The following is a 27,947-nucleotide window of genomic DNA, read 5'->3' on the forward strand; positions in this document are numbered from 1 at the left end:
ACCATTTGCGTCGTTTTGATTGGATCGTGTTTTTGTCCGACACTGTTTGCAGGAAAAAAGTTTTTAAGAACTATTGAAGTATGAAATAGTATTCCAGATCCTCGCGGTTGTTAGTGGTAAAATCTACTTTTTGATTTAGGAAAATGTTTTGTTTTGATTTGTTCGCATTTTCACAGTTTCAAACACATAGCCACAAGTAAAGAGCACATTTAAATTTTGCTTTTATCACCATTATATATATATATATATATATATATATATATATATATATATATATATATATATATAAAGGCCTATCTGTGAGTAGAGGGAGTAAGTAGTAGCAATAACAATATAAAAATACAAATCAGAAAATGAAGTAAAATAAGAATACACAATAAAAGAAATAACAAAGAGTGTGCAGTAAAAAAAAAAGTTAAAAAAAAAAAGAATCTATAATTTCTAAAAGCATTAAACTGATTATTATGATCCTACAATGACTGCTTTACATATTTATACTCCACTACAAAGACAAAAAGCAGCACCAGTGTGATTTGTGAATATATAATCTATCGTTATAATTGATGATATATGAAAGTTGTTTGGTTGCCTAAATGCACTCATTGATATTTTTAATTGTTTATGTATATAAAAAGATTTGGACTGTGTGATCTTAACTTAATACTTTATTTTTAAATAGATTAACTGTGATTTCTAGTGTTATCCATTGTGTTAGAATACTTCCCTCTAGAATAAATAAACACTGAATGGGTGGGGTGGGGGATGTGGTTAGCTCAGAATTTAATGTGAACTTCAGTGCTTTACTTTATGCACACGGTGAGATAAGCATCATACTTGGGCAAATTTGCTAAATGTTTCTGTTGCATTCTGAGTATATTTTATTCAAAATTATGGCAAACTGGAAACCTATGTATGTAAATTTTCCCTTGTTTTCAATCTTTATATCAACTGCTATATAAGATTTCAATTAACAAATTCATTAAATATAGAATTTGACACTTGACAATTAGAATAGAATAGAATAGAATAGAATAGAATAGAATAAAGTGGGCTTTATCAAAAAATAATACAACAGCCCAGCAATACAATTTTATATTTGTGAAGAGAATTATTGAGTCTTTAGACAGCTGCCAATTCAACTCATTCAATTTAAATTTTATAAGAATTTTTTCTGTTGAGCTAATTAATGTAGAGAGAGAGAGAGAGCAGGGAGCAAGGGAGGGAGAAAGAGGATGGATGAATGCAGCAAATCGGTAAGGGGGAAGTCAGTGGAAAACAATTTGACTATGATATTTGCATATGACATTGTGATCTGTGGTGAGAGTAGGGAGCAGGCAGAAGAGAGCCGTATGATGCAGGTGGGGGAATGCTCAGGAGAGAAGAGGAATAGAAGTCAGTAAAAGCAAGACAGAATACACATGTGAATGAAAGAGAGAGAGGTTGGAAAATATAGCACTGTCAAAAAGATGTGAATGTGAGGCATAGCTGGATGTCGCAGAACTAAAGATGCCAAGATTTTCACTGGAAATGACCAGGAGGGACAGGATTAGAAATGAGTATATCAGATCAATTTATAGACAAAGTTAGAGAAGCAAGGTCAAAATGGTTTGGACATGTGCAGAGGAGAGATAGTGGATATATATGGAGCTCCCAGACAGGAGGGAAAGAGGAAGATAATAGAAAAGATTCACAAATGTAGTGAAGGAGGAAACGGTGTAATAGAGGAAGATCCTAAAGTTGCAGTGAGATAGAGGTAGATTATCCACTGTGACAACCGCTAAAGAGAGCAGCTGAAAGAAGAAAAATGATTGATTTGCTTCGAACATGTAACTATACAATTTTAAAAAGAAGAGAAAAGGTTTAATCTAACCTGCAGGACCAGGAAACCATAACCTGAAACTCCAATTGAATAGCACTTTACCCCACCCCAGCTGACATTTGGCACTGCTGATGTCTTGCCTTGATGTCTTGTGTACACATGCCATTACATGTTTTCAGAAGCAGTCTCTAACTTCCAAACATTTTTCCTGTGTGCATGAGTACTCTACAGTGTAGGGACTTCTGTAGCATACTGCTTCACAAGCTGTTTTTGCTCCTAGATATTTACACTTTGCTATGACCACACTGGGCAGACATTTGTCAAACTAACTTAGTGTAAAGATGGCATCCTGTGACTAAGCCACCCTAAAGTCATTGAGCTGTGCAGTGTGACCCCATGTTTTGTCACCAGTGGTTTTTCAAAGGAACATGCATGGATGTATGCATGATATTCATAGATCTGTTTGCAGTTGATGTGGCTCAGTTCAGTTTGATTCAATTAAGTTCAGTTCAAGTTTATTTATATACCACCAAACCACAATAGCAGTCTCCTCAGAATGGAGAAAACCAACCCCAACAATCAGATGATCCCCAATGAGCAAGCACATTTACTGACATACTGAAGTGGCATATAAACATGTAGAGAGAGAAAAGAGGTGAGTAGAAGGTGAAAGCTGAAAATAAGTGTATCGTAGTGTATCACATGAATTCCCAAAAGAGTTTAAGCCTCTAGCAGTATAACTAAGGGATGGTTTAGGGTTACCCGATCTAGTCTTAACCATAATCTTTATCAAATTGAAAGTTTTGAGTCTAATCTTAAAAATAGAGAGGATATCTATCTTTATCCCCCAAATCTAAACTGGGAGATGGTTCCATATGAGAGAGGTCTGATAGCTAAAGGGTCTGCCTCCAAGTCTACTTTTATGTATTTTAAGGAACACAAGTAAGCCTGCAGTCTGAGATTGAAGTGCTCTGTTAGGACAATATGATGCTAATACTGAATGTGAGGAGAGGGATTTTAAATTTAATATGGGAAAATTATGATCTCTCTTACTCATTCTTGTTTGCATTCTAGCTGCAACATTTTTAGTTACCTAGAGGCTATTCAGGGAACTTTGGGGACAACTAATAATAATGGTTTACAAAACTCTGGCCTAGAAGTAATGAATGCATTTATTAGGTTTTCAGTCTCACTTTAAGACAGGATGTTTCAGAGATACTGCACAGATTAAAGAAGGCTGTCCTTAATGTCTGTTTAATGTGCACATTAACATATCCTTATCAAAAATGACTTCAAGATTCCCCACAGTCTTACTGGAGGCCAAGATACTGCTATCCAGATTATCCTGTTAGACATCATATTTTTAGGGCCAACCACGATAGCCTCAGTTCTGTCTGAGTTTAGCAGATGAAAATTACATCCAGGCCTTTACATCTTTAAGACATAACACTAGTTTAGCTAATTGATTTATGGCTTCATAGACAGATATACCTGGATATCAGGGCATCATCTGTAATAAAAAAGAGTGCAGTAGTTTATATTAATATGGGAAGCATGCATAATGTAAAAATTATTGGCCCCAGCATTGAAGCCAGTGGAACTCCATGACTAACTTTACTTTACATGCACAAACTGGAACTTTTCAGGTAGATACCATTCAAACCATTGGAGTACATTGACTTTAATACTAAGAATGTTTTCAATCTCTGTATTAAAATGTTATGATGAGCAGTATAGAATGAGGTCTAATGGGACAAGCACAGAGCTAGGTCCACTGCCAGTGGCCATAAGCAGGTCATTTATAATCTTAACTAGTGCTGTTTCTATTCTATGATTATCCTGATGAATAGTACAGTAAAATGTCCTACAGGTAGCTCTGCAGCGGGATCTGTTCCTATTCTGTTTCAGTTACATGACAGTTTATGTTCTATGATAGAAATTGACTGTAAATCCTGACTGAAACTCTTCAAATAAACCATTCCACTGTAAATGATCAGTTTGCTCATTGATAACATTGATTTCAAGATTTTTTTTTTAACATAACAAGAAGGTTGGAGATTGGGTTATAATTAGCTAAGACAACTGGATCAAGTAAAAGCTTTTCATGTTGTTGTGTAATTACAGCTTTTGTGTACCCCATTAATAGAGATAAACTTATCATATTTGAAGTGACTGCGTTAACTAATGGTGAGACTTTTTTGAACACCCTTGTAGAAATCTGCACTTTTTTTTATAGAACAGAAAACTGCTTTTATAAACCGAATGAAAATCTTTAGTGCATCACAATTTCCTCTCCAGCTTACAGGTTATCTGCTTTAAGGTGTGTGTTTGCGATTTATATCAGAGAGTCAAAGCTTTCTGATTTTTTTACTTTCCTTTTAAGAGGAAACACAGTATCCAGTGTTAAACGCAGATTAACCATTAACCTCCAAACACCCAGATGGTGACAGCAAACAGAACCTGGCCCTTATTCTGCAACCTAGTTTTCAAGGGCTACTTATTTATTCCCACAAACACCAACAAAATGATTGTACATACAGACACACAGTACAATACAGTCCTTGAACCTATGACATGCCCTAGCAGGTTGGCCATGCCTTTGCAATATACAGCAATGTCTGTGGTGCGGAACAAAAACTTCCATTGGCCTCAACCAATCATAAGTTGCACAACTCCTCTGAAGATTTTAATTAACAGGTTTTGGCAAATTATTTTAAAGATGGGAAGGCTTGTAAGCTTGTCCCTCCTACTGCAAATTACATAAGCTACTTAGGCTTTTCAGATATGAGTACATCTGCACACACCTACTACTCTTCACAGGAGGCAAACAGCCGTCAACCATGTTTCAAGACGTTTACCAAACCAATGTCCCTCCACATATACCTACTTTCTTAAATAAGAAAAGAAACGTTACCACGGGTAGTCAACTTACATGTCGTCTAGACACACAAAAAACGCAGCAACTTCTCTACGTTGTTGGAACCTCTTTGACAGCAAAGGTGAACAGGTAAGGTGAAACACTAACATGACTCTAAACACACATACTCAGCTCTATATGCACGTTATAATGTTGGTAACAGTGGCGAGAACATCACGTAGAAAACTTTCAAGTGACTGTTCAGTGCATACTGCTGAGAGATCTCGAAGGGTGCGGCTCTATGGTGCAGTGGGTGGGTGCGCTGGTTGGTGTCAGTTGTCACAATGTGTCTGTAAAAACCTAAAGTAAATACAGAAAAAAAATACAAGTCATCTGTTCGTACTGGGTTGGCTATAGCTTATGAGGTCATCTACTACTAATCGGAAAGTTGGTGGGTCGATCCTTGGCTTCTCCAGTGTGCATGCTAAATATCATGTGCAAGATATTAATCCCAAATTGGTCCGATGTATCCGTCGGAGTGTGAATGCGTGTGAATGTAGAGAAACCTCTTATGTAGAAAAAGCATGGATAAAAGTGCTTTTAATGAATGGGTGAATGAGGCAAGCTGTATAAAGCGCTTTGAATTCTCAGGAAAAGTAGTTAACTATATAAAATCAGTCTATTCAATTATTAATAGTTGAAATGTGCACAGAGCCAGCCCACTTTCCTCCAGAAGATCTCGGTAAATAGAAAGATCAATAGATAAGAATAAAGAACTGCCATAGGATAAGTGGCCACTGGAGGGGGCGGAGTGGAATTTGACTGACCAATCACCGCACAAAGCCTAAGCCTAGCAACGTACCTGCAGCTTTTATGATGAGTTGTCGCGCTGGTCTGAAACAGTTTAGAAGTTTGCGCTTTCACTTCTCTGTACTGTCGCAGCAATCGCTGGACGTTTGTGGTCAGTCTCTGTCTAACAGTGCGAGAAGACGACAGTCATGATCCATCCCCGCACGCTCAGAATAGATTACGGCAAAACTACGACGGTACTATACGTAGTTGGCTCGGAGCTAAACGTCAACCTGAACAGGTAGGTCTTGCTCAAACCGCTATAATACATTCTTCGCCAAAAAGCTCACCTGAGTTATGTGAAATGTCTTGCTTAGGGGTTGATAAGCAAACGCGTTGCTTTGTGGTAATATTAATGTTCTATCAAATATCGTAGCCGATTGTCCATATGTATCCTGTGTGCAGATTGTATTTTCACTGTCATTAAAAATACGCACGCTTCACAAGCGTTGCTTTGTTTTTATTTTTTATTTAACAGAACATCCGTGCAGTATTCTATGTTAGAGAAGTTAATTATTTGCTAAAATATTTAGTGAAATGTTGATTCAATTGTATGATACCTTTGGCATACTATCGGTTGTGTTTTTGAATAGTAGCACTATACACTATGTTGGGGCAGAAGTGTTCCTAAGTATTGGGACACTTAAACATTACACCTGCAGAAGCTGCTCGGGCATGTGCCCCCATTAAGCTCCCGGCACATAGTTTTTGTACTGATGTTAATACCAGAGGAGGTTTGGAAGTAGTTACTGAGTCAGCAGAGCGTTGAAGACTTCCAGGTAATATAGGTCTTGGCACCCTGCGGCCCTGTTTGGTAGCGTCGTGGCCAAGTTTCTGTAGTAACTGAACCGTCCAATTTGCAACGGTGCAGCTGCTCCTGGATTATCTAAAAGGGAAGAGATTTTACAGAGAATTTACATGCTATTATAGTACCAGTGCTCTTCTACGACCCATTATTTAACAAATGTTGGTAAAGGCGGATTGCATTGCTAGATCCTTGATTTTATACACCTGTGGCAATGGGACTAAAATGCCTGCATTCAAAGTTTAAGAGGCTCGGCACAATACTGTGTGGTCCATATAATGTATGTTATACTTTAAATTATTAGTCCTATTTTACTAACATCATTAAGTCAGGGACTGCTGGCCAAAAGAGGTCATGATTTTATTTTAAAGCTGGGTGGCCAGAGAGCAAGCTGTTTTCCACATCCAGGTGTGGTCCACCCAGATCCTTTTTACAAACAATATTGATAATATAAATCAAATGCATGTGTTATTATTCATTACCTTTTATTGGCAGTGTGGTTGTGATGGTTGTGATCAAACAGCCAAAAGACTTTCTCTTCTCCATTAAAAGAGTAGTACTGTTGGTTAGCCATGATTGGTCAAAAACATTATTTCAGGAATTAGAAAACTCATCTGAAGTTCATTATTCATTTGTACACAAAACAAGAGCTGTCTTGGTGATTAACATTTAAATCGCACGTTGGAATCAGTCTCCAGTATCTCTGTCAGTGTTCTCTACATAGGGACTGATAGAATGAAAAGAAGTTAGTGTTAAAATCAAAATAATTCTCGATAGAAAGTGTTTTTGGATATTCTAAAACCCCTTTGAGGCCCAGGTGGTCCCGTCCATATTCCAGTCTCCCACTCTGCCGAGTCAGTAATCCCTTGTCTCTCTGTTATGTAGGCTGGCATTTGGCAGAATGTACACCATACATTTCTTTGGAAAACAAAGTCTCTCCTGTTAACAGCAACAATGAAACACTGTTAATTCTTTCCACAAACAAAAGACTATTAGATTTGCCACCACCAGGAACTGCACACAAATATCATCCTTCAGGTTAAACAATAGAATTCTGACATATTCTAGCTGCCAGTTTATGTAGTGCAAAGTCAATAAATTATGTCTACTACAACCATCATCGTGTTATAGAGCATTATTAAACCATTCAGTAAATGTCACCTTCAAGAAGTTTTTGCTGTAAAGACATCAGCATTTGTGCCACGTCAAGTTGTCTACGTTGTGGTCTCAGCTTTGCCAGACCAACTCTTTCAGTTGTTTCAATGGCGCCTATTGCTAAACAAACAGATGACACATGGGTTAAAAAAAACCCCTCTGCAACCTAGTATGATACAAGATTATCATGTTCCTAGTGCCTCAAGAAAAATTAGTGTAAAAAGCACGAACAGCTACAGAAATGACAAGAATATGACTTGTTCAGTTTATCAGGTCAGTTTCTAAGCAGACCGATATCACTGTGACTAAAGCTTGTGGCTTGTCTGTGTACGTCAGAGCACTTCCTCATATGTACATGGAGAAAAATATGCGCTTTTTGAAGTGGACCTCATGTTTAATACAATATGTTTGTGTTGTATAAAACACCTGTCATCAAATTGTGCTTTTTTTCTGGTTCTCAGGAGTGCCCCTCCCACCTCCAAGTTCTTCTCCGTGAAAGGCACTGCCAATGTTCAGTACAGCATCAGCCCCACTCCTCGGGACACATCCCACCTCTCTCCCATCCCTCTCACTGAAAACTCAGTCCTGCTCATCAGCAGGGACCATGCCAGTCAACATGAAAATGATAGCAAGGTATAGTAGCACAAAATTGAATCTGAATCAGAATACTCTATTAATCCCAAAGGAAACTGTGTAATTGCATGACATTGCTGATGTCACAAGTCAGTATGTCACATTTCTTGATTTCAGCATTTCCTCTATCAAGAGCATGATTCAAGTTCATGTTAACTGTCAAAAAAGATTTACTGTTAGTCAGATTAAGTCATTTTTTTGCTCAGTTTTCCTGCACCTGTGGGTAAAAATACTGTCAAACCGAACTCCTGTCAGGATTTGTACTTTAGTTAATGATTGAATTGTAGCTGTTGAAATTACCAGGGCTCACTCCTATTTGCTTTACAATGGACAACTCACAATCAAACAATATAAAATCAATACCTGTTAAATTTCTGCACATCATCAGCTTATGTCTTTTATTTTAAAAGCTGTCAGTCCAGTACTATGGGGCGAATAAAGAGGTCTTAGGGAGAGCAGTTGTGCATCTGACAGCTGTTGGTAAGTTAAATTATAATGACGCAACATGCATTTTACTAAGAACTTGTTGTTTTGTCTGTAAAATAGTACATTTTATTGCTCATTACAATCCAAACATGATGTACGATTCACCAGAGTTTCATATCATGATGATTGTGATATGAAAAAACAAAACAATAGCTGTACTGCGATCTGAGCCTGTATCTGGAAAAGCAGTGTGTGTGATCAACAAGCTTTCTGTTATGCAGAGCTCTCACTGGATGTCGATGCTGATAGAGATGGCATCGTGGAGAAAAACAACCCTAAAAAGGTGATCTAAAATGTTTCAGCTTTACATGACAGAACTACTTCAACACAATATCACATTTCCATTGTATGTCAGTAAAGACAAGATGCAAACATGCTTATTCAGCTTGCAATTATTTTCAGAAGATTTTGCTGAAGTCTTTAAGTCACAAAATTCACATTTTCATTTTTTTGAAAATATTTTAGGGTTCTTGGAAATGGGGTCCTAATGGGCATGGGGCCATCCTTTTGGTCAACTGTGACTCAGAAAAGACCTACAAGAAGACACCAGACAGCGAGGACAAAAGCATTTATAAAGTGTCTGGTAAACCACTTTCAGTGCAGTTTCAGTTTTCACCAATAAATACTCTATTTTTTCATTTGTTTTCTGTACCACCCACAAGTTTTTTTTAAACTTTCCCTAGCATTAGAAAAGCCGTTCTTATTGTCTGTACTAAGCAGATTCAAATGGTGATATGGTAAATCAGTCTGATAAAGAAACCTTGTGAGAGACAAAGACTCACAAGGGTAAAGATAAAATCCAGTAGAGCTGAAATTTGATAGTATATGCTGGTCAGGCGTTATGTGTAAAGGTGTACAGTTACCAGAAACACTACCACATGCTGACTGACGTCTGCAGCATGTGGAGCAGTTAAAAAAAGTCTCTTCAGCACTGAAGGAGTAACTAGTACAGGTATGGAAGGTACCAAAGTGCCAGTTGACATGAAAATGATAGCAAGGTATAGTAGCACAAAATTGAATCTGAATCAGAATACTCTATTAATCCCAAAGGAAACTGTGTAATTGCATGACATTGCTGTTGTCACAAGTCAGTATGTCACATTTCTTGATTTCAGCATTTCCTCTATCAAGAGCATGAATCAAGTTCATGTTAACTGTCAAAAAAGATTTACTGTTAGTCAGATTAAGTCATTTTTTTGCTCAGTCAAAGGTTTACAGTTACCAGAAACACTACCACATGCTGACTGACGTCTGCAGCATGTGGAGCAGTTAAAAAAAGTCTCTTCAGCACTGAAGGAGTAACTAGTACAGATATGGAAGGTACCAAATTGCACTATAGCGCGGGATCAAAGCCCCTACTGTAAGTCAGTGACTACAGCAGATACCAGGCACAACACCTGAGATGGGAAAAAATTCTATGGTGCCAACGGCATTAATAATTTTTATGGATGTACAGATCTAAAGGACATGTCTGTCATGGTGCTGCGGACCAAAGGCCCGGGTAAACTCCCAGAGGGCTACAAACTAACCATGCACATCTCTCAGGGAGATGCAGAGAGTGTTCGAGTCTTCAGAAACCGATCCACTGAAGTGTCAAATAGTGGCCTATGTGAGTAAAGAAGTGGGTATAAAGAAAAGCCCCGGAACATTTGATCTGATGTGCATGTCACCTGATCTGTAAAAGCATGTTTTGAACACATTCTTTTTTTTCTTTTTGTTTCTAAGTTAACCGCCTAAGTATTTAACCTGTTTTCTGTCATTCTTACTTCAGCGCAGAAACTTTACAATCTCTTTGTGAAAGACTATCCACTGGTGCTGAGCAGTGATGTGCTGTCCAAGGAAGTGCCTTACCTTGGAGGCGTGGCAGAGATGAACTTTTATGTGGAGGGCCTGAGGTTTCCTGACAAAGACTTCAATGGACTCGTCACCATCAACCTCAGTCTATTAGAACCAATCTCTGATGTAAGTTCCAGAGTATAGCGTTACAGTGTAACACTGCTTTATTTAATCACCTTCTTTCTTTACACCCTTAACTACAGCATAACTGTAGCGGATACATTTTGTGACTCCAGTTAACATGAAGTTTTTGAATCCATTTTTTAATGTTGCATTACAAATAGGGCTGGGCGATATGACCCAAAATTCATATCTCGATATTTTTTAGCTGGATGGCGATATAAGATATATATCTCGATATATATATTTTTTTAAGCCATAAAGTAAGAACAAAAAGAGAGTTCTAAGTCAAAGCTGTGTCCCAGATGTCACACAGGCACTTTTATTAACATACAGCACAGATGTACATGAAAAATTACTCAAAATTAAATTATGAGCATTCATTAAATAATAATGCTCCATAAATAAAAGAAAACAAGGTTGTTTTTGTGCTAAACAAAGAGCTCACAATTGTGCAGTCAAAATGTAAACTAAAAGACGCTGAGCGTAATAACAAAGACAGACAGATTTCACAGCTGCTCTGTTCCCAAGTTTTACTGTGTGACTGACAGCCTGGAGTTTGAAATCCGCTTCATAACCACGTCTCTTACAGGTGCCATTTATGGTCCTTATACACACACAATACGGTAATATTACGTTGATGCACAGTACATATCACTCCGCGAAGCTCTTCGGTAGCCGTAATGCGCCGACAATCTATTAAGCGGTGCAGCTCCGTAGCTTACCAAAGTCGTACTCAAACATTTTTGACAGATTGCTGAGCGCCGTGTACCACATAAAATCGGTTCGCGGCCATCAAGCACAACCAGAATTCATACATAAGGCGCGCTATCAACTTTTGAGAGAATGAAAGGATTTTAGGGTTAGCGCTGTTAGCTCGTTAGCGCGGTTAGCTCGTTAGCACGTTGACGCCGTCCAGCCCCACGCATGGGGAGATGCGCAGTAACTCGTTAACGGAGATTTGCCGTGTCCGTCTTGTCGCTGCCTGCACGTGAAGCGATGGGGTAGGAGGGGGAGTTGTCTTCAGTGAAGGCGAGGCGGAGTAACGTTGCGTAGAGACAAAAGTGGACGAAAGAGAGGCAAACTTGCGGCTCCACAACTATAATTATAATGTAACATAGACTATATCGATATAAAGGATATTGTCACATCTTATATCTCGTATAAAAATATATCGATATGTTTTAAAAACTCGATATATCGCCCAGCTCTAATTACAAACATAGAATGGAGTATAACCGGCAGTACTCAACAGCCTCTCGCATGTTTCAACAGGGTCTCCCTGAGACGCCGATTTTTACTGACAAAGTTGTGTTTAAAGTCGCACCATGGATCATGACACCCAACACGCTTCGACCTGTAGAGGTGTTTGTCTGCAGGTTAGTGTAGACTCATGAATAATGAGCATGATGGTGACAGCTGTTGTTGCTGTCACACATTCCCCTTAGCTTGCCTTCTTTCCAAGAAAGCCAAACCTGTTTGTCTGTGTAAATACTGTAAATACTGCTTTCACAGACATTTGTTGTTTTACAATTTAATTTTTAAATTGTTTTTAAAGCTCTCACTAAAATAAATTCAAATATGTTACTTATGTTGTGGCACAATCTAAAAACTGCTTGACTGTTTCTTTGTTAGCACATCTGATAACTACCAGTTCCTGAAAGGAATGAGGAACCTTGTTGCGAAGAGTGGGTACAAGCTGAACATTTGTCATGAATATGTAAACAGAGGTGACCGCTGGATGCAGGTAAGCCATTTTTTTTTAAACAAGGAAGGGTTATGAGTTTTAATGATGGTAACATTGTGGTTTTATAACTCCAAGTAAACAGGAACAGTAAATAAGACGAACATTAACACGAAAACCACGAAAAGTGTTTCTTTGAAAGATTACACAATAGCAACTGGTTTCACAACAACCACACTGCAAAACGGAAAACCACAAACATTTGCAAACACGTACATATCTATTCATTCACACGAAGAAAAAAAATTCTCTAATCAACTAAGCCAAGAGGACAGCATAAATATAACACATATTTTCTATTTTTCAGGATGAACTGGAATTTGGTTACATCGATTCACCTCATCATCGTTTTCCTGTTGTTCTGGATTCCCCGAGAGATGGCGCGCTAGCAAACTTTCCATACGATGAGCTGCTTGTAGGAGAAAAGCTTATAATAAGTTTTTACTGTTGATGTCATTAAAGCTTTGATTGTATATTATTCACATTGGTTTTGTTAATCAAATTATAGGCTCAAAGCAGAAAATTACATTACTTACGCTGATTTATAAAAAAACACAAACAATTATTTACTTTGTCTAGGGTCCCGACTTTGGCTATGTGACAAGGGTGGCCCTAGATGAACATGTGAGCAGTTTAGATTCGTTTGGCAATCTGGAGGTCAGTCCTCCTGTCACAGTAAATGGAAAAAAATACCCCCTGGGTAGAATCATCATTGGGGTTGCCTTCCCTACGTGAGTTTCTAAAAAAATTCAAAGATCAATTCTTGACTTGTAAGCAAATGTACCAAGAGCAGAAATGTTACAGATGACTTTTGCAAAGTGAAACCTTTTTATTTCTTATAGGGCAACTAAAGGACGAAATATGACCAAAGTAGTTCAAGACTTTTTGTGGGCTCAGAAGGTTCAGGAGCCCATTGCCTTGTTCTCTGACTGGCTCCTTGTTGGCCACGTGGATGAATTCATGACTTTCGTTCCTGCACCTGACAGAAAGGTAACTAAATTTTCTACTGAAGTGAATCTGGTGCTGCATCTGCTTGATAGTGACTTGCTGCTTTGTATATTGTGGAATTATATAAGGTTTTAGGATATGAGAGCTTCACTGTTATCTTTGTCTCTTGTTTGTCTGTTCACAGGGCTTCCGACTGCTGTTGTCCAGCCCAGACGCAGGTTACAAACTATTCAGAGGCCTACAGAGCAGTGGACACGGACAAGCCACGTTGTTTGATGGTAGGCCAGTGTTTATCTGCAACGTCTGTAGAATATATGAAAGGGCATCTTAGCAATGCACAAATTCATCATGGCACCAAGCCTTATCACTCACTCTGAATGATGTTCCCAAACAGGGTTGACAAATGCAGAACAAATAACACTGGATGAAATCCTTAAGGATGAAAAACTCCAAGCTGAAAATAACTATGTACAGGTGAGTGAGATTATAGAAATGGAAAGAAGATGAAAAGAAAGAAGACCAGAAAAGAATATGGTATGCTAGTTCAGGCACGAAGACACAAGTATGTAAACAAAGATAACACATCTAATTGCTGAATGTCACATTCTGGCAACGAGCATTAATATGGTGCTATGACAGCCTCTACTTTCTAGGAAGGCTTTTCACTGGATTTTAGAACCTCGTTGCAGGATTTGCTCCCATTCACCCACAATGGCATTAGTGAAAGCACAACTGTTTTTGAGTGAGAGCGGCTGGCACGCAGTCAGCATTTCAATTCTTGCCAAAGGTATTGGAATGGGGAATGCCAGGATGCTGTACATTAGGAATTTTTTTTATCAGCACTAATTCATGGCCACCAGCCCCACAACATTATTATCTTTCCAACAAGCTTTACTGTTGGTTTCAGGCAGCATTAGTAAAGGAGGATTCATCATTTAAGATATTTCAGCTGCTTTAGAGTCCAATTGCATTGTACTCTACCCCACCCTAGCATGCATTTGGCATTGCTCAAGTTACTCTTCTGAGCCCCTTTGTCATTACAACTTTTAAAGGTCCAAACAAAAAGTTTTTGTGTTTTTCTCAGAAGCCGTTTGTCCTTTAATTCCTAAGTTTAATTTTTACTGTGTGCATCAGTACTCTACAGCCTATGAACCTATGTAGCATACTTCTACACATGCTGTTCCTTCTCATAGATATTTGCACTCCGTAACAACACTGGCCAGACATTTGTCAAACTGACTTAGTGTAAAAATAGCCTCCTATGACCAAGCCACCCTAAAGTCACTGAGCTGTGCAGTGTGACCCCGTGTTTAGCGACAAGTGCTACGTCAAAGACACATGCATGGATGTATGCATGATTTTTCTTTTAGAGAAATTTTTGCAGTTAATGTGGCTAAATGATCTTAACCTGCATATTAGGGCTGATATTCACATACTATTGGGTACATTTGTATTTGGGTAGATTTTGGTGGTACGTAAACCAAAACTACCATATGAACCACTATGGAAAAATGTTTTATATTTTGAGCACAGTAATTTAACAAGCAAAATGAGAATAATTTTAGAGGCATATATTATCATTATTTTATTTCCAGAGCTGCATCGACTGGAACCGGGATGTGTTGAAGAGGGAACTAGGCCTAGATGATGAAGACATCATTGATCTGCCAATCCTCTTCAAACTAGTGGAGGATGAAAAGGAGTATAGAGCAGTAGCTTACTACCCCGACATGGTAAATTGTACATTATATTTTATTAGGCATCAAAGCTCCTGCTAGTTGAAAAAAGATGTAAATAAATCTTTGGGCTGACAGAAGAACTATTTGCTATATTTGTTTCCAGGTGAACATGATTGTTTTGGGGAAAAACCTTGGTATCCCAAAGCCCTTTGGCCCCAAAGTGAATGGACGATGTGCACTCGAGGCTGAGATGTGCTCTCTAATGCAAGGCCTGGGCCTCAACTGCACGTTCATTGACGACTATTCATCCTACCACCAGCTGTTGGGAGAGGTCCACTGTGGGTCCAATGTCCGCAGGGAGCCCTTTGAGTTCAAGTGGTGGAACCTGGAGATGTAAATAATATAGATATGGCATAGAACGAGTTCAGCCCTGGTTGATTTGGTGACGCCCATCATGAAAATCATTGTATTGCCATAGCAAACACTTCATTGTCATCATTTTGTAATGAATACTAAAGATCAGCAAATGTTGCTTTACAAAATAAGAAATTAGAAAGGTGGTTGGTGATAAATGCAACTGTTTTCTAATGTCATGCAGAGAATGATGAAAACAGCTGTGGGAACAGACTACATTGCATTAACAGTATCTTAATGTAGCTCTGACACACTGTAAACAGGGTAAGTAAGGCATGCATGCTATGTTTCATGTGGCTCGAAATGGAATCAGTTAACAGTGATGCAATGGTGGACTAACTAAACGATGATACTAACAAATCTACATATATACAAAGATGTACTTACAGAATGTTAAAACATGTATTTGGTATCCAGTCTGGGAATGGATTTCATAAAAATTTGGGGGATTTAACTTTAAAAGGAGCAGATGGTGGTGGTTAGGTTGGTGTATTAGATAACTTGGAAAACAGCTTCCTTAAAGCCTTACAGAGAATCATCTCTGCCTTCATGAATGAGGAATGCCTTTCAGTTTCTTATCAATCATTTTATATTGAATGTGCTTCATTCTCACACAGAAATACTTAAATGGCAAACATGATTTTTTTTTTTTTATTGCAGAAATGAAACTTTATTCACTTTATGCATTTTCATCTTTATTAAACTTTTTAGTTAGCTTATTTTACAAAAAAAGCTATATGTACAAACGTTTCTTTTAAACAAGGGCTTAAGCAAGCTGACAAGAATCAATACAATCATTTGAATCAAGCACAGAGAAGACTGGTTTCCAGTGTTGTGGTTAGCATACAGTGCAAGCACAGATAGATGATGGTACCACATAGTGATGTGCTATAATAACTCAGAGCCACACGAGGGCAGGCTTTATCTACTCAAGGATTCAGGAGGAAAAATGATTTGAATACATCTTCCTTAAACGATTCTGAAAGGCTGTAACTGACATGTGTTACTGTTACATTTGTCTATGTTTTTCTGTGCATGTGTTGTATTGAGAGTGATTTATGCTATAAACAACTTGATGAGTACATTAAACAGTACATTTGGTCCAGTGTTTTAAACTTTTTGTCTCTTTAACTATAAATGCTGTCGTTAATTCACAAAAGACAAAGGTCTGCTTCAGTCACGTCACTGAAATAAATCATCCCTATATGAGCTTTTTCCTTCACAACTTAAAACTCTGCCTCATTTTACATTCAACCAATCAGGCAGCAGCACAGTGCCTTTAAAAATAACCCTTCTTTAAAGCAGCTCACATGACAGTCATAAAGGCAACTTCAAGACGAGTCACAGTGTAATTTACTTTCAGCAACAAATCGGGTTTTTCAAAAAGGTCAACGTTCAGGAGTATCTCTGAAAATGTAGTGTTTAAGTCACATACATATATTACACTTTACATACAAAGTAGGAAACTTTGACATTTGGCTCTCTATTAGCAGTGTGCACTGCATCTGGAGATGTCGGCTGGTTTTTCGGTAAAACACAAATCACAAGGACAACACCTTTATGTCAAGCATGGCACCAGTTTACAGAGGAGAGGATTTTGACAAGCAGATTTACACCATACACATTACTGCTGTATACACACCTGTACACAGACATCAACAAATGGGGTGTGAAAAAGATCTTTGAAAAGTTCAAAGAACTGCTTTAAGTTTGCAAATTTGATGATGCGTGTCGCTGGTTTGGGCACTACAGTAGCTCTGCTTTTGTCTTAAACTAAACCAATAGGGTCAACGTTTCTCTTAAAATAGGTCTCTTTTTCACTGTGGCACAGTTTTTGTCTTTTATATGTAACCCATCAATTAAAAATGAGAAAGGTGAATAATAGTTTTTACATCCACCAGCAACAGCATCATGAAAGTACCCTTGATTAAAACATGACATACTCTTGCTGAAGTTGTAAAACACAAATATCTACTGAAGAATACTCGGAAAAGAATACATCAACATTTAAAGACAAAATGCGGCCTTAGATGCAGCCACATACACCTGATACATCAAAGTCAAACCAATATCACAGTGGGATGTGAGTTTGACATTAAAAAACAAAGCTTTCTTCTGTAGTTCAACTCTTTACAGGCTGAACAAACACCGGCTGTGTGGATTTCTTTAACCACTCTTTCAGTGACAAGATTAAATCTCCATTTGAATCCCGATCTTTGAGTTTTTACAGTAAGAATTAGGTTTCGGAGCTTACTGGCCTGAAGAATGAGAAGGCGGGCACATGTACTGTGCATTGCCAGCTGAGAGATGCTGCATGAGTGCAGAGGTCCTTTTCCTTTGTACTGAACAAAACGGAGGTTTTCGCATGGAAATGGTGGTAGGTAGGTGTCTGGGTGTCTGTCATGTCACGCAGCAGATCCAAGTCAAACAAAAAAAAAAAAAAAGTATGATCTGTCAGTTGCTTGATCTGGCTTCTAACTGCTCCTTTTCTGCATTGATGGAGTTGACATGCCCTTGGCTTGCTTCTTTTAGACAAAGATGCCCCTTATTGGAATGCTTAGACAAAAGGGGAGAAAAGGAGAAATACATAAATGGGCAGAAAGAAGCATCAGGTAAATGAAGTAATAAGGGAATGGAGGAATGTGGGAATTTATCCCTTAGGCTGTACCAACATTATAACCTACCTGAAAAATGGATGTCAATGATGGGGCGACAGAGTGGCTAACAGTTCTGCATACAGATAAGGAATGAGAAACCATGGTGCAGTCAATATGCAAATATTTATTGGTTTGCATTGATTCACCTTTCTGTTTTCAGCCATGCTAGTGCATAGTGTCTTTATGTTTACATGTTATATTTATTTGATTTAAAAGGAACAATACACCTTAATTAAGATGAACACTTATGTTAATTGCACAAATTAACTTTCCTCTTGCAAAGCTAAGTTCAACTTATTATGTCAAATATCTCAACATACATACATCCAACTAAACATGCATGGGGCTCAAAGTCTGTATAGACACCCATTCTTCTGAGAATGGGTGTTTAGTGATTCTCTGGTTTCTGTTCGGGCTGATTACTAGATCATTTCCGAACAAATGACATCTGTGTTATAGACTTTTGAGTGTTAGTTTAAGCATGCATTCAGTTAACATGCTTTCAGATGTTAAGTGAATGTGGACCTAAAACCACCGTACCCTCACGCCTGTAGATGTATTACTGTACTCTGTACAGCATCAGAAACTAGTAGAACAAAAACAGGCGAATATAATTTCCCAGAACAATTTCAAATGACCAGCAGGAATATTGGTCCTTTTACTCAAGTCGCTTATTAAATCATTCTACCAATTTCTGAAAGCATTGCGGTGTTATTTGATGACTTGCACCAAGCACTTTGTCTTACCGATGAGAATTTGTGCTCCTGCTGAGTGCGCTCCATCTTTGACCGGCTGTCTGTCCCTTTTGGTTCTAATGTCCTCGCTGCGTCCGGTTGCTGCTGGAGACGTGAAGCTGCTGGAAGGAAGGGGACAGATGTGTTGCTGTCATGGTTAATAAACTCAAGCATATAATGCTGCCAGCTGTTATAAATACAAAAACCCCAATGTGGGGTATGTTTCATGTGGGAAACAGATACATTTTCAGAGTAAATGTGAGTTATTTAGGAAGAGTTCGCTAAATTGTACAAATCATGTTGTTGTTGGTAAGCTCCATATGGGGAAGCTGAGCTCCATCACTCAAGGGTGCTTTAATATTAATTTCTTAGGAAACACAGAGTGTTATTTTTGCAACTGCCCTATATATATTTCCCCCAGATACTCTTGACATGTGAAACAGTTGACCTTTTGGTAACCACAACTTCAGGATATTACTGAGACAGTAATATGAGCTCCCAAGCTCACCTGGAAGATTTCCTTGGCTGGTACTGTCCTCCACCCCAGAGCTGTACACAAATGAATCTTTTTTGACTGGTGTAACACACGACACACTTTCCTGGAAGAAGAGTAAAGTAAGTTTGATATATAACTTACAATAAGATGAAGGCAGCATAATCAAAACTAAAGTTTTATTCAGTTGTGCATTTGTTTTTGTCTCTTTGTAAATGCAGACAGTCTATCTGAAAGAAATAGCTAGAATGTCCTAACTAGAATGGAGTGATATCCATCAAGCCTTCTCATGGGTTTTTTCCCCCAGTTGTTCAGCTTACAGCAAATAACAGATAAGAACCAAAGCGATACTTTCACTGCAGTAAATGTGGAATAAATGCTGATGGAAGCACTTGTGGATCATCAATGCTAGGACGCTGATGACTTATTTTGGCTTTGGAGGAAGTAACCTTTATGCATGCACTTGATAATGTGTAATTACTCCACCTACCAGTCCAGTGTCGTACTCTTCTTCTGCTTCATGCTCCTCCACGACGCTGGCAAAGCTGCTGGCATTGGAGGAGGAGCGGGAAAGGTCCTGCGCCTCAGGGATAGATGGTGCCCTGTAACACATTGCCAAACTACACACCTGGGTCACTCTGATCACATAATCACTTTGTGGTTTCCTTCTACTGAGTTCATTAAGGAAGGTTAAAAAAATAAAATAAAGTGCACTTTAAAAGTCTAATTACTTTGCCATCTTTATGTCAGAGTTCATCTGTTGTTCCCAAAAAAAGCAGTTACAAGCAAAAGAACCATAGTTTGATCACAGTTTGACTGAATAATGTGAATGTTTGGGGTTGTTATATTCATTTGGCTGAAGAGGATTAGGACTATGACTTGGAGAGCAATCGTCCATGTCACTGTTCCATTCTACAAAATACAATGCAGCCTTTTCAAACTGATTCAATGTGTGTGACTATAATACAAAGTAGTATACTCTTACATAATGAAATTAACAGTCACCTGTTCTTTGTGGTAGGAAACTCTGGAGAACTGTGATTGGAGGAGTTGTCTGATTTGTTTTCCTGTGACATGTGGCTACTCTCTGGTGTCCTCTGGGTGTTGGGTGATACTTCTCGGCTTCAGGAAAGGATATAAAGTAGTCAAAATAGCTCATCTGATTTCGTTTAACAATAAATGGTTACAGTGCATTCATATCACTCAGCATGGCTCCACCCTAAAACTGAGCATTATGAGCTGAACCACTGACAGCAACCAACAGCTGTGCAGTTGTTGTTTTTTTAATCAAATCAAGCATTGACAAGCCCTTCTCTTAGGATTTGATCTTACACAGTGCATTTTCTAATAGCTGTATCCCTCATTTTAATGTCCTGTCTTCCATCTGTTACAACACTGTTCTCTCTTCACTACCCACTCTCTGCTGATCAGCTCTGCTCTGTCCTCTCACCTCCTCTCTTGGACCTCCTGGATGTTCTCGATGCCAATAGCACTACTGCGACGGGAGCTGAACGGCCCAGACTTTTTCCTGGTTGGGCTTTTCCCAGGAATGATCAATGACTGACGGTGGGTAGGGAGAGGAAAGTAAGACACACAGTTTGGGGATAGTGTAATAACAACAAAACATGATATGCAGTGCATAAAGTGAAGCTTTCTACATGTAGAAATATCTTGTAGAGGAATTCTGAAGTAACGGTTGGATAAATCCTGAGTTAAAGTTATGACAAACTTGTAAAACATTTTATTTTACAAATCCGTGATGAACTTGGCTCCAGACAAAAATTCATTATATATTCTATAACTGATTATTTTTACTCTTATCTCTGAACATCTCATCATCTCTGACATTTTATTTTCTTAGGTGCAGCGTGTACATCAGCTTGGCTGGTGCACACTTTTAATTTAAGACGCAGTATGATTCATTGATGTGCGACTGTCTATGAGAACATAAGTGGGAGTTTGTTTATCTTCTCCTTTTACAATATATTTTTCTCTTGCAGTTACTTTTAACTAACTTAAAAGTAAAATGGTGCAAACACATTCGTGAATGAAAGTCCTGACACTGATCTGCCTTCTGTCTACCAAAACCCATGATGGTTGTGCAAATGAATGAAATGAAGGAAATTGTAATTAAAACTATAACCCGACAAGTATCATTATAACTGATAAATTCTTCAAATCTGAAAACCTCTCACAGCCACAGGAATGAAACCGTATTTTAAACTTAAAACAGGGTAAATACTAATTAAACATTACATTATACAAAGACAATAGTCAATTAAAGAAATGTTTTAAATAAGTAGGTAGAATATACGTGGACCTCTTCTATTGTTCCTATCCCTATGGCACTGCCTCGACGTCCATATTTACTGGGACTTTTCCCTGGGACAAGCAATGACTGAGGTACACAAAACAGGGCAAGGAAAGCAGAAACAGAGAGAGAGGAGATTGAAAAAGCAAGAGGGGGAAGGAAAAGAAAAGAACACATCATAAGATCTCATGCGAACAGCACAGAGAATTTAAACAGCAAGGTGCAAAAAATGCTTAAAAAGGAGACTGCAACGTGACTCAACAGAGAAGACATAATATCGAGGAAACAGTGAAAGGCGTTATAGAGCAGAAGCGGGTTGGGGTCCAACATAGGAGGGCACAGCAGGATATAGTCTCAAGGTAGCGGGCAAGCCAGCAGTTTCTGCCCTGAGGGATACAAGTTAGTTTAGTGATACATTCAGAAAAAGAAGAAATGGGACAAAAAGGCTGATGCAAACCAAAGGGTAGCTTCCAAAATGTGTCTTCTTTTATTAACTGGATTAGTAAAGTTAGTAACCAAATGGCACGCTGCAGCAAATCTTAAACAAGTTTGAAAATAAATTATCTATCTTTCAAAGAGACACAAACAAGACAGTGAGCTCCTATGGTTTGTGCCATGCATCTTCTTCAGCCACACATGCACAAGGCTGCTTAAAAAAATTACAATATTTGCAGGAGGATATATGACAAAGCACAGCAAGGAGCAAGGGAGTCTGGGTAGTCATACAGCAGCTGGACTGAGCTCACTTCACAACTTGGAATAGAGACTAGATTGGGGCTCACAAGCAATCATTCATCTATATATACTGATAAGAAAATCACTGGGTTAATTCCACAGCTGACATTATTTTATAACATTATCCTAGAAGTCTGTCACTCTTTGTGAAGATAACGATTCTTTAAACAGATGAGGATGAATGACAAATGGCGAATGAGTGCTTCTGTTAATTTTCCAAATAAAAAAAGGTATTAACATGAACACTATGAACTGTACTTGGAAAAAGGCTGATTAGTGAAATCTGATTTAGTAAAAGCAGCAGTGAATTTAAAATCTAGGGAATGAAAGTGAGTGTTTGATGTTAACATACTGATCAAAGTAAAGTGCTCCGATGTGCCAACAAGAGTAATTTCCCAAAGTGCTTCTTACGAGAAAGAATAGTGGTTAATTTATTTTGTACGTGAACCCACTGCTCTGCGAGTATACTATACCCTGAATCTAAGTGTTAGGTGGGCAACGTGTGAACCAAAATGGGCTACTTACAATCCCTGGGGTTTTGGGACTCTCTGCGGGATTGTGGGTAAAGCTGCCACTGTGACTAGTGGAGACTGTGTGTGACTTCTTGTTACTGAGGCCCATGGCGTCCATAGATTGGCTTCTGCTGCGGATGACCCGCTACAGAGAGAAATGAGGAGATGCTGTCAGTGGATCCACGTTAATATGTGGAAACACAACACCCTGATGAATAGTGCAAAGCATTATATACTTCAAATGATTGTGAATCTATACTGAAATCTAATCTAAATTAAAATAATTATGTGTTTTCTATTTTTTTTATTTTACTAGAGCAGACCACTCTATGTATTATTATGCATTCTAAAACCTTTAGTGGAAATCAGTGGAATGATTTAACTGACATGTACTTCTTCAACTATATTCCACATAGTGCCAACTGAGATTTGTTCCACCTGGTCCACTGTTTCTCTTTAATTTCATATCAATATGATTCTTTGAGCTACATGCTATACATTACATAAATGTACATCACAGTAAATGTGATAAAGCTAAGGGATAAAATGTGTTTATATGGGCATGTATGTGTGCATTGGTGTGCTTAAATGTGCATATGCAAGTGTATGGATGTATGCATGATTATTTATTGAACACTTAGGGGCAGTGCAGGATAGCATGTAGAGGGGAGAGCCTGTGTGGAGGACATGTAGGTTCACAGAGGATTTAAGAGAGTGTAGGCTTTGCAGGCATTAAGGATGGAAATTGGCACTTAACACGGTGAGTTTTGGAGTTGGGTTTTGTGTCATGAGCAAAAAAGACCAAGACTATTATGAGAGAAAGTAGAAGAGGGAGTAGAACAGTATATAGAGAGCCAGAAAAAAGACCAAGCGGCAAGACCATTCTCGACAGTGAGAAAGAAAAATGAGGTAGGATTTCTTGGGTGGGAGCTCATCTGTGCTCATCTATATAAGTTTATGAATGTATGGAAGAAAGACAGACATTAGCAAACAGCAGAGCAAGAGAGGATGAAAGAAAGGCTTTATATATATCTCTGAAGTTGCAGAGAAACAGCAGAAAAGATGACCTAGAACTAGTGATCATCACAGAGCAAAGAGCAAAACAGCAAAGGAATGCTGCCCATGAGGAGACATCCAAACTGCACCATCAGCTCCCTAATGAGGGGTCATTAAATCGTTCATCAGGCACACACCATCACAGCTTCTACTGCTGTGCCTCAGCAGCTGAGCTACGCTCCACCACCCTAATGGTCATTGATGGAGCGCTCTCAGTCAGAGCAAAGTGCCTTTCATACACAACAGGACACTCCACAGCCTCAAAACCATACCATCATGTGAGAGCACACTGAGTTCAGCAGTCACAGCCAAGTAAGGAATGCAAATGCCACAGGACTGGTCCTTTGAGATACCGCAGATTTTCAATGCTTTGTTTTTTGATGTGTGAATACCCAGAATCCCAGCCAAGAGACAGAGGACGCACAAAATAAAGCACCTTAAAAGTTTCTCCACTCATCACTATTCTCTCTCATGCATGTAGAGTTGCAGATTACCAAGGCACTCCATCAAATGAGGAATGACAGTTTACCTTGAATGATTCAAAGAAGCCTCCTCCTCCTCCTCCACCTCCTCCACCCCCATTCTCCAGCTTATCTTCGTCGCCACCCAGACCCATCATGGACTGACTGTTTATGTGCAGCTCCTCATATAGTGTTTCCAAAAGTGCCGAACGAGTTCGCTCCTGACAACAACAAACAAGACAATTCGTTTTCATACCGACCATAAACCTAATATTCACCATTTAAAAGGAGGGATTGAACAATTGCTTCAGGATGATAAACATCAGCAACAATGCTGATAAGAATCAGGGTTGTTGCCTGAGATGATTTGGACAACAATCTATGTTTCCACTTCGTATCAGTACAGCCAGCAGGATGCAGACCTGTGCAAACAGGCGTGTGCTTAAGTCTGCATCAACACTACACACATTCACACTCCCTTGGCACAATTTGCTCCAGTGTGCTTCTCACCTCTAACATGGCAAACTTCTCAGCCTTGTAGCAGGCGTATTCTGCATTAATGAGTTTAGTGAAGAGGAACTCATAAAACTCAGGGCCCTGAATAAAACAAATAAAAAGGTGAGAGGTCAGAGTAAAATATTTTTTTTATCTGTGTGGTGAAAAAGGAAAATATGGCGTTAACTGACCTTTTTGAAGATGGCAGGGTCAGGCAAAGCAGGCCCAAAGAAGGGTACATCATCTCTTGCTGTCACAGAAACCTAAAAAAGAAAGCAGGTAAGCCTAGAGACTGAAATACACATGCCACTATTAGAAACTAGAGAGCAGAATAAAATTCCTTAATTATGGATGAGCAAATCTATAAATGGGTGTTACAAGTCCCTATTGTTCAAATCCTCTTGATACAGTATTGACTGTCCTTAGAACCAACCTTGTAGGTGACATTGTCTGTACATGCATTTTCCACCTGCACCACCACATATGCATGCAGGAAGTTGGACTGGATCATGTCTGGTACAAAGGGCGTATTTTCCTCCTGGAACACGATGGCCACAATGTCGTTGCCTATGTGTCTCTTTCTCTGCAGCTGGGGGGCACAGATAAACAAAGCTAACAACAGCGGAAACATCTCAAATGACCACTTCTGCTAACACAAATACAGGCCTGTCAAAAAAAAACATCACTGCCAGCAATTGCTCTAAAAGACTGACTGGCAAGGTAGACATGACTTTAATCCAAAAGAGCACAATCTCTCCCTCTGAAACACATGACGCCATCAGCCAAAAAATTAAATCCATCTTGAAGCTCTTGTTCCAACAATTTAATAAGATGAAAAATCTCAATATTTTACAGAAAATAAATATATATACAAAAAACATGCAACTCATGGGTGTATATAGCATTTCTGAAAGTACAGACAGAAATCTGCTTTGGGAAACAGATTTTTCACTGTAAGACAGACTTAAGACTGAGTTCGAATTATTTCAGAAAAGTGTGGATATTTTGGTAATTAACACTTCTCAGTATCAGTGGAGGTACTGCAAACTCAAACAGAAAATGCTTTATGAATCTGCTGACGACTGAATGTTATCATGGCTGCAAAATAACTTCATCTTCTTTGCTGCCAAAAGCTTCAAGTTGCCAGAAGGACACTCATGCATCTGGAGGACAAAGGGACTGTTCTCAAGTATTAAAATTTGTATCCAAGCGGTATCTTTCAAAAAGCTCTGCATTAGGGATATCTTCTTCCTTTGCTCAAGCATGAATAGATGTTGTCACTTCATTGCCTTTTTGCTAGGAACTTTGATTAAACAGCTCACAAGCTTCGATGACTATCTAAGAAGACTATCTAATTTTTTCTCTTCCTTCTAAAAGAAGAAAAGGACTTTCCAGGAGTCAAAGCATATTTCCTGTTTGAGACATAATAGCGTCCCATATTTCTTTTCAGGAACCAAGCAGTAAAACAATTTGAGAAGCTACTGAATGTGGGAATATCATATCATATTCAGTTCAGCCCACCAAACTAGAAGAAAGATGCTTATCGTGGAAACCGTGTGACCCAAATGTTACCACTGCATATAAGTGGAGGCAAGATATATCAGATTTTGCAGATGGATACAATTTGGTGATAAAGGAAATCAATCAATCAGAGGGATGTATTCTCATTGCAGGCAGCCTTTATTAAAAAAAAAAAAAAAAGGACCCACAGAAAACTCCCCAGTACTGTGACACTTGCTCAGCAGCAGCATTCACTTATTAGCCTTTGTCTTTGACAGACTAATTAACAGCCTTTTTCTAAAGCTACTTCACACCTGTTGAAAAGAGCTCTTGTGTTGGCTGGTGCTCGTGTTAGAGTCAACCAACTGGAAGCAAAATACAATACAGCAAATAGGATTTAGAGATGATTATGGTGTTTGCTTTTCTACTAGAAGTTTAATAAGGTTATAACTTTGTTTGTTTGTTCATATGAAGAAGATGTGTTTCTGATTCTGGGAAGTGTTTATAAATATGCCAGTTTATTACTTAAAAAGGGTGAAATTATGTGAAAAAACATCAAAGATGCTCTCAATCAGTCTCACAGCTGATGGTTTTCTGATAACTTTATCACAACTGAGTTTATCTGCAAAATGAGTTTTATGTAACTGTGTTGAAAGTCTGACAGGAATTAAGTCAAGTTTTACTATTTTTATCAATTAAAGCTGAATATTGTAAGGTTTTGTAAAGAATGCATTTTTATGACAGTAATGAAGGTGAATTAGATAGGCTACACATGGCTATGATTCATGTCATCCAGGCTACTACTGCATCACCCCTGAGCTGATTATCTGTTGGCTTCAGTATTTACTCACACAACGACTCTCTGAAACCAAACAGCTGAAGACGCTCTATCTAATTTTTCCAAGCACTGCAATCGTATACCATCACCACACACAAACAGGCTTAGCGTATGTGTCACTGATTTGAAACACTTGACATCTGTTATTACTGTAAGACCTTTCAAATCTGATTACATTCAGTAAGGTCTGGCAACAGAAATCTTTTACTTTTTCCTCCCTGAAGTACTGAATACTGAGCTATTACTCTTGCACCTTGCCTTCTTTTCCTGAGTTCCCTGATGAATCATCTCATGTGGGTGTTGTTTATGCTCTCTGTATCTCTCCATGCCTAGGCAATATGGACCATCTGTACAGGGTTACTGCGGTAACAAAGTTCAAACCACTCTAGAAGGGACTGAAGAGCAGCTAAGGACTAATGCAGCTCACTGCAACATAACATCAAATAGATTAAAGTCTTCAAGAGAGGAGAAACTTCAGTACAAAAAAGACCACTGTAATTCTAGTGGAAATGGTAACCCTTAAAAATGCTATTTCTCTCTGGGGTAAGTGAGCACAACAAACATGGAATTACTTCCATTGTTAATATCTGCCAATCCCTGGAATGCTGTAATAAAAATAGCAAACAAACATGGAAGATATGTACCGGTATGTACAGTTCTGAAAACAAAAGCTTTAGAAGGGCTCTATGCAGTCCTGGACATAGGCACCTTGCAGTCATTAAGCCAACCATGAACTCCTCTGTACATGAGGCCATCTGTCTGACAGTTTGGCCTAAATTATGTCACACAACAGGTCAATGATCCCAAGCA

At 38.6% G+C, this 27,947-nt stretch overlaps 2 protein-coding genes across 14 annotated transcripts in view; one reads left to right on the top strand and one right to left on the bottom strand.

Moving 5' to 3' along the window:
* Positions 1–4,612: 4,612 nt before the first annotated feature.
* On the top strand, positions 4,613–16,448 carry padi2 (peptidyl arginine deiminase, type II). Of its 2 annotated transcripts, none has more exons than XM_086293303.1 (16): positions 4,613–4,826; positions 7,947–8,118; positions 8,529–8,598; positions 8,826–8,887; positions 9,070–9,187; positions 10,061–10,213; positions 10,376–10,566; positions 11,836–11,939; positions 12,196–12,307; positions 12,612–12,719; positions 12,884–13,035; positions 13,147–13,294; positions 13,437–13,530; positions 13,647–13,726; positions 14,848–14,985; positions 15,095–16,448. In XM_086293303.1, exons 1-16 carry the CDS (start codon positions 4,660–4,662, stop codon positions 15,326–15,328), a joined length of 2,103 nt encoding a protein of 700 aa, XP_086149429.1. In that variant the 5' UTR covers positions 4,613–4,659; the 3' UTR covers positions 15,329–16,448. The 2 variants fall into 2 exon arrangements, with proteins under 2 accessions (XP_086149429.1, XP_086149431.1); XM_086293305.1 differs by lacking the exon at positions 4,613–4,826 and adding an exon at positions 5,538–5,766.
* rap1gapb (RAP1 GTPase activating protein b) overlaps positions 16,002–27,947 on the bottom strand; it is a 110,799-nt gene continuing 98,853 nt past the window's right edge. For 8 of the 12 annotated variants that reach the window (XM_086293299.1, XM_086293293.1, XM_086293295.1 and 5 more), the window contains 13 exons: positions 25,233–25,388; positions 24,991–25,062; positions 24,815–24,901; positions 24,373–24,525; positions 22,801–22,932; positions 21,550–21,627; positions 20,680–20,789; positions 20,235–20,351; positions 19,720–19,849; positions 19,245–19,335; positions 18,749–18,858; positions 18,030–18,075; positions 16,002–17,901 (listed from right to left, as the gene is read on the bottom strand). In XM_086293299.1, the coding sequence (XP_086149425.1) occupies positions 18,067–18,075; positions 18,749–18,858; positions 19,245–19,335; positions 19,720–19,849; positions 20,235–20,351; positions 20,680–20,789; positions 21,550–21,627; positions 22,801–22,932; positions 24,373–24,525; positions 24,815–24,901; positions 24,991–25,062; positions 25,233–25,388 (1,245 nt within the window). In that variant the 3' untranslated portion in view covers positions 16,002–17,901; positions 18,030–18,066. The remainder of the gene's footprint in view (positions 17,902–18,029; positions 18,076–18,748; positions 18,859–19,244; positions 19,336–19,719; positions 19,850–20,234; positions 20,352–20,679; positions 20,790–21,549; positions 21,628–22,800; positions 22,933–24,372; positions 24,526–24,814; positions 24,902–24,990; positions 25,063–25,232; positions 25,389–27,947) is intronic. The other 4 variants (XM_086293291.1, XM_086293298.1, XM_086293296.1 and 1 more) reach the window with 4 other exon arrangements.

Source organism: Aulonocara sp. 'chitande type north' Nkhata Bay, linkage group LG5, assembly GCF_057382095.1.
Source record: "Aulonocara sp. 'chitande type north' Nkhata Bay isolate Kocher_YH1m ecotype deep benthic linkage group LG5, A_spYH_male_GT1.1, whole genome shotgun sequence".
Lineage (NCBI taxonomy): Eukaryota > Metazoa > Chordata > Actinopteri > Cichliformes > Cichlidae > Aulonocara > Aulonocara sp. 'chitande type north' Nkhata Bay.

What these genes read in the sequence shown, in the direction of transcription:
- padi2 (XM_086293303.1), top strand. Translation starts at nt 4,660, where the DNA reads ATGTTTCAAGACGTTTACCAAACCAATGTCCCTCCACATATACCTACT. An exon ending in GTAGAGGTGTTTGTCTGCAG is followed by an intron (nt 11,940 to 12,195) that starts GTTAGTGTAGAC and finishes TTTCTTTGTTAG; the next exon opens with CACATCTGATAACTACCAGT. An exon ending in CTGAAAATAACTATGTACAG is followed by an intron (nt 13,727 to 14,847) that starts GTGAGTGAGATT and finishes TTTTATTTCCAG; the next exon opens with AGCTGCATCGACTGGAACCG.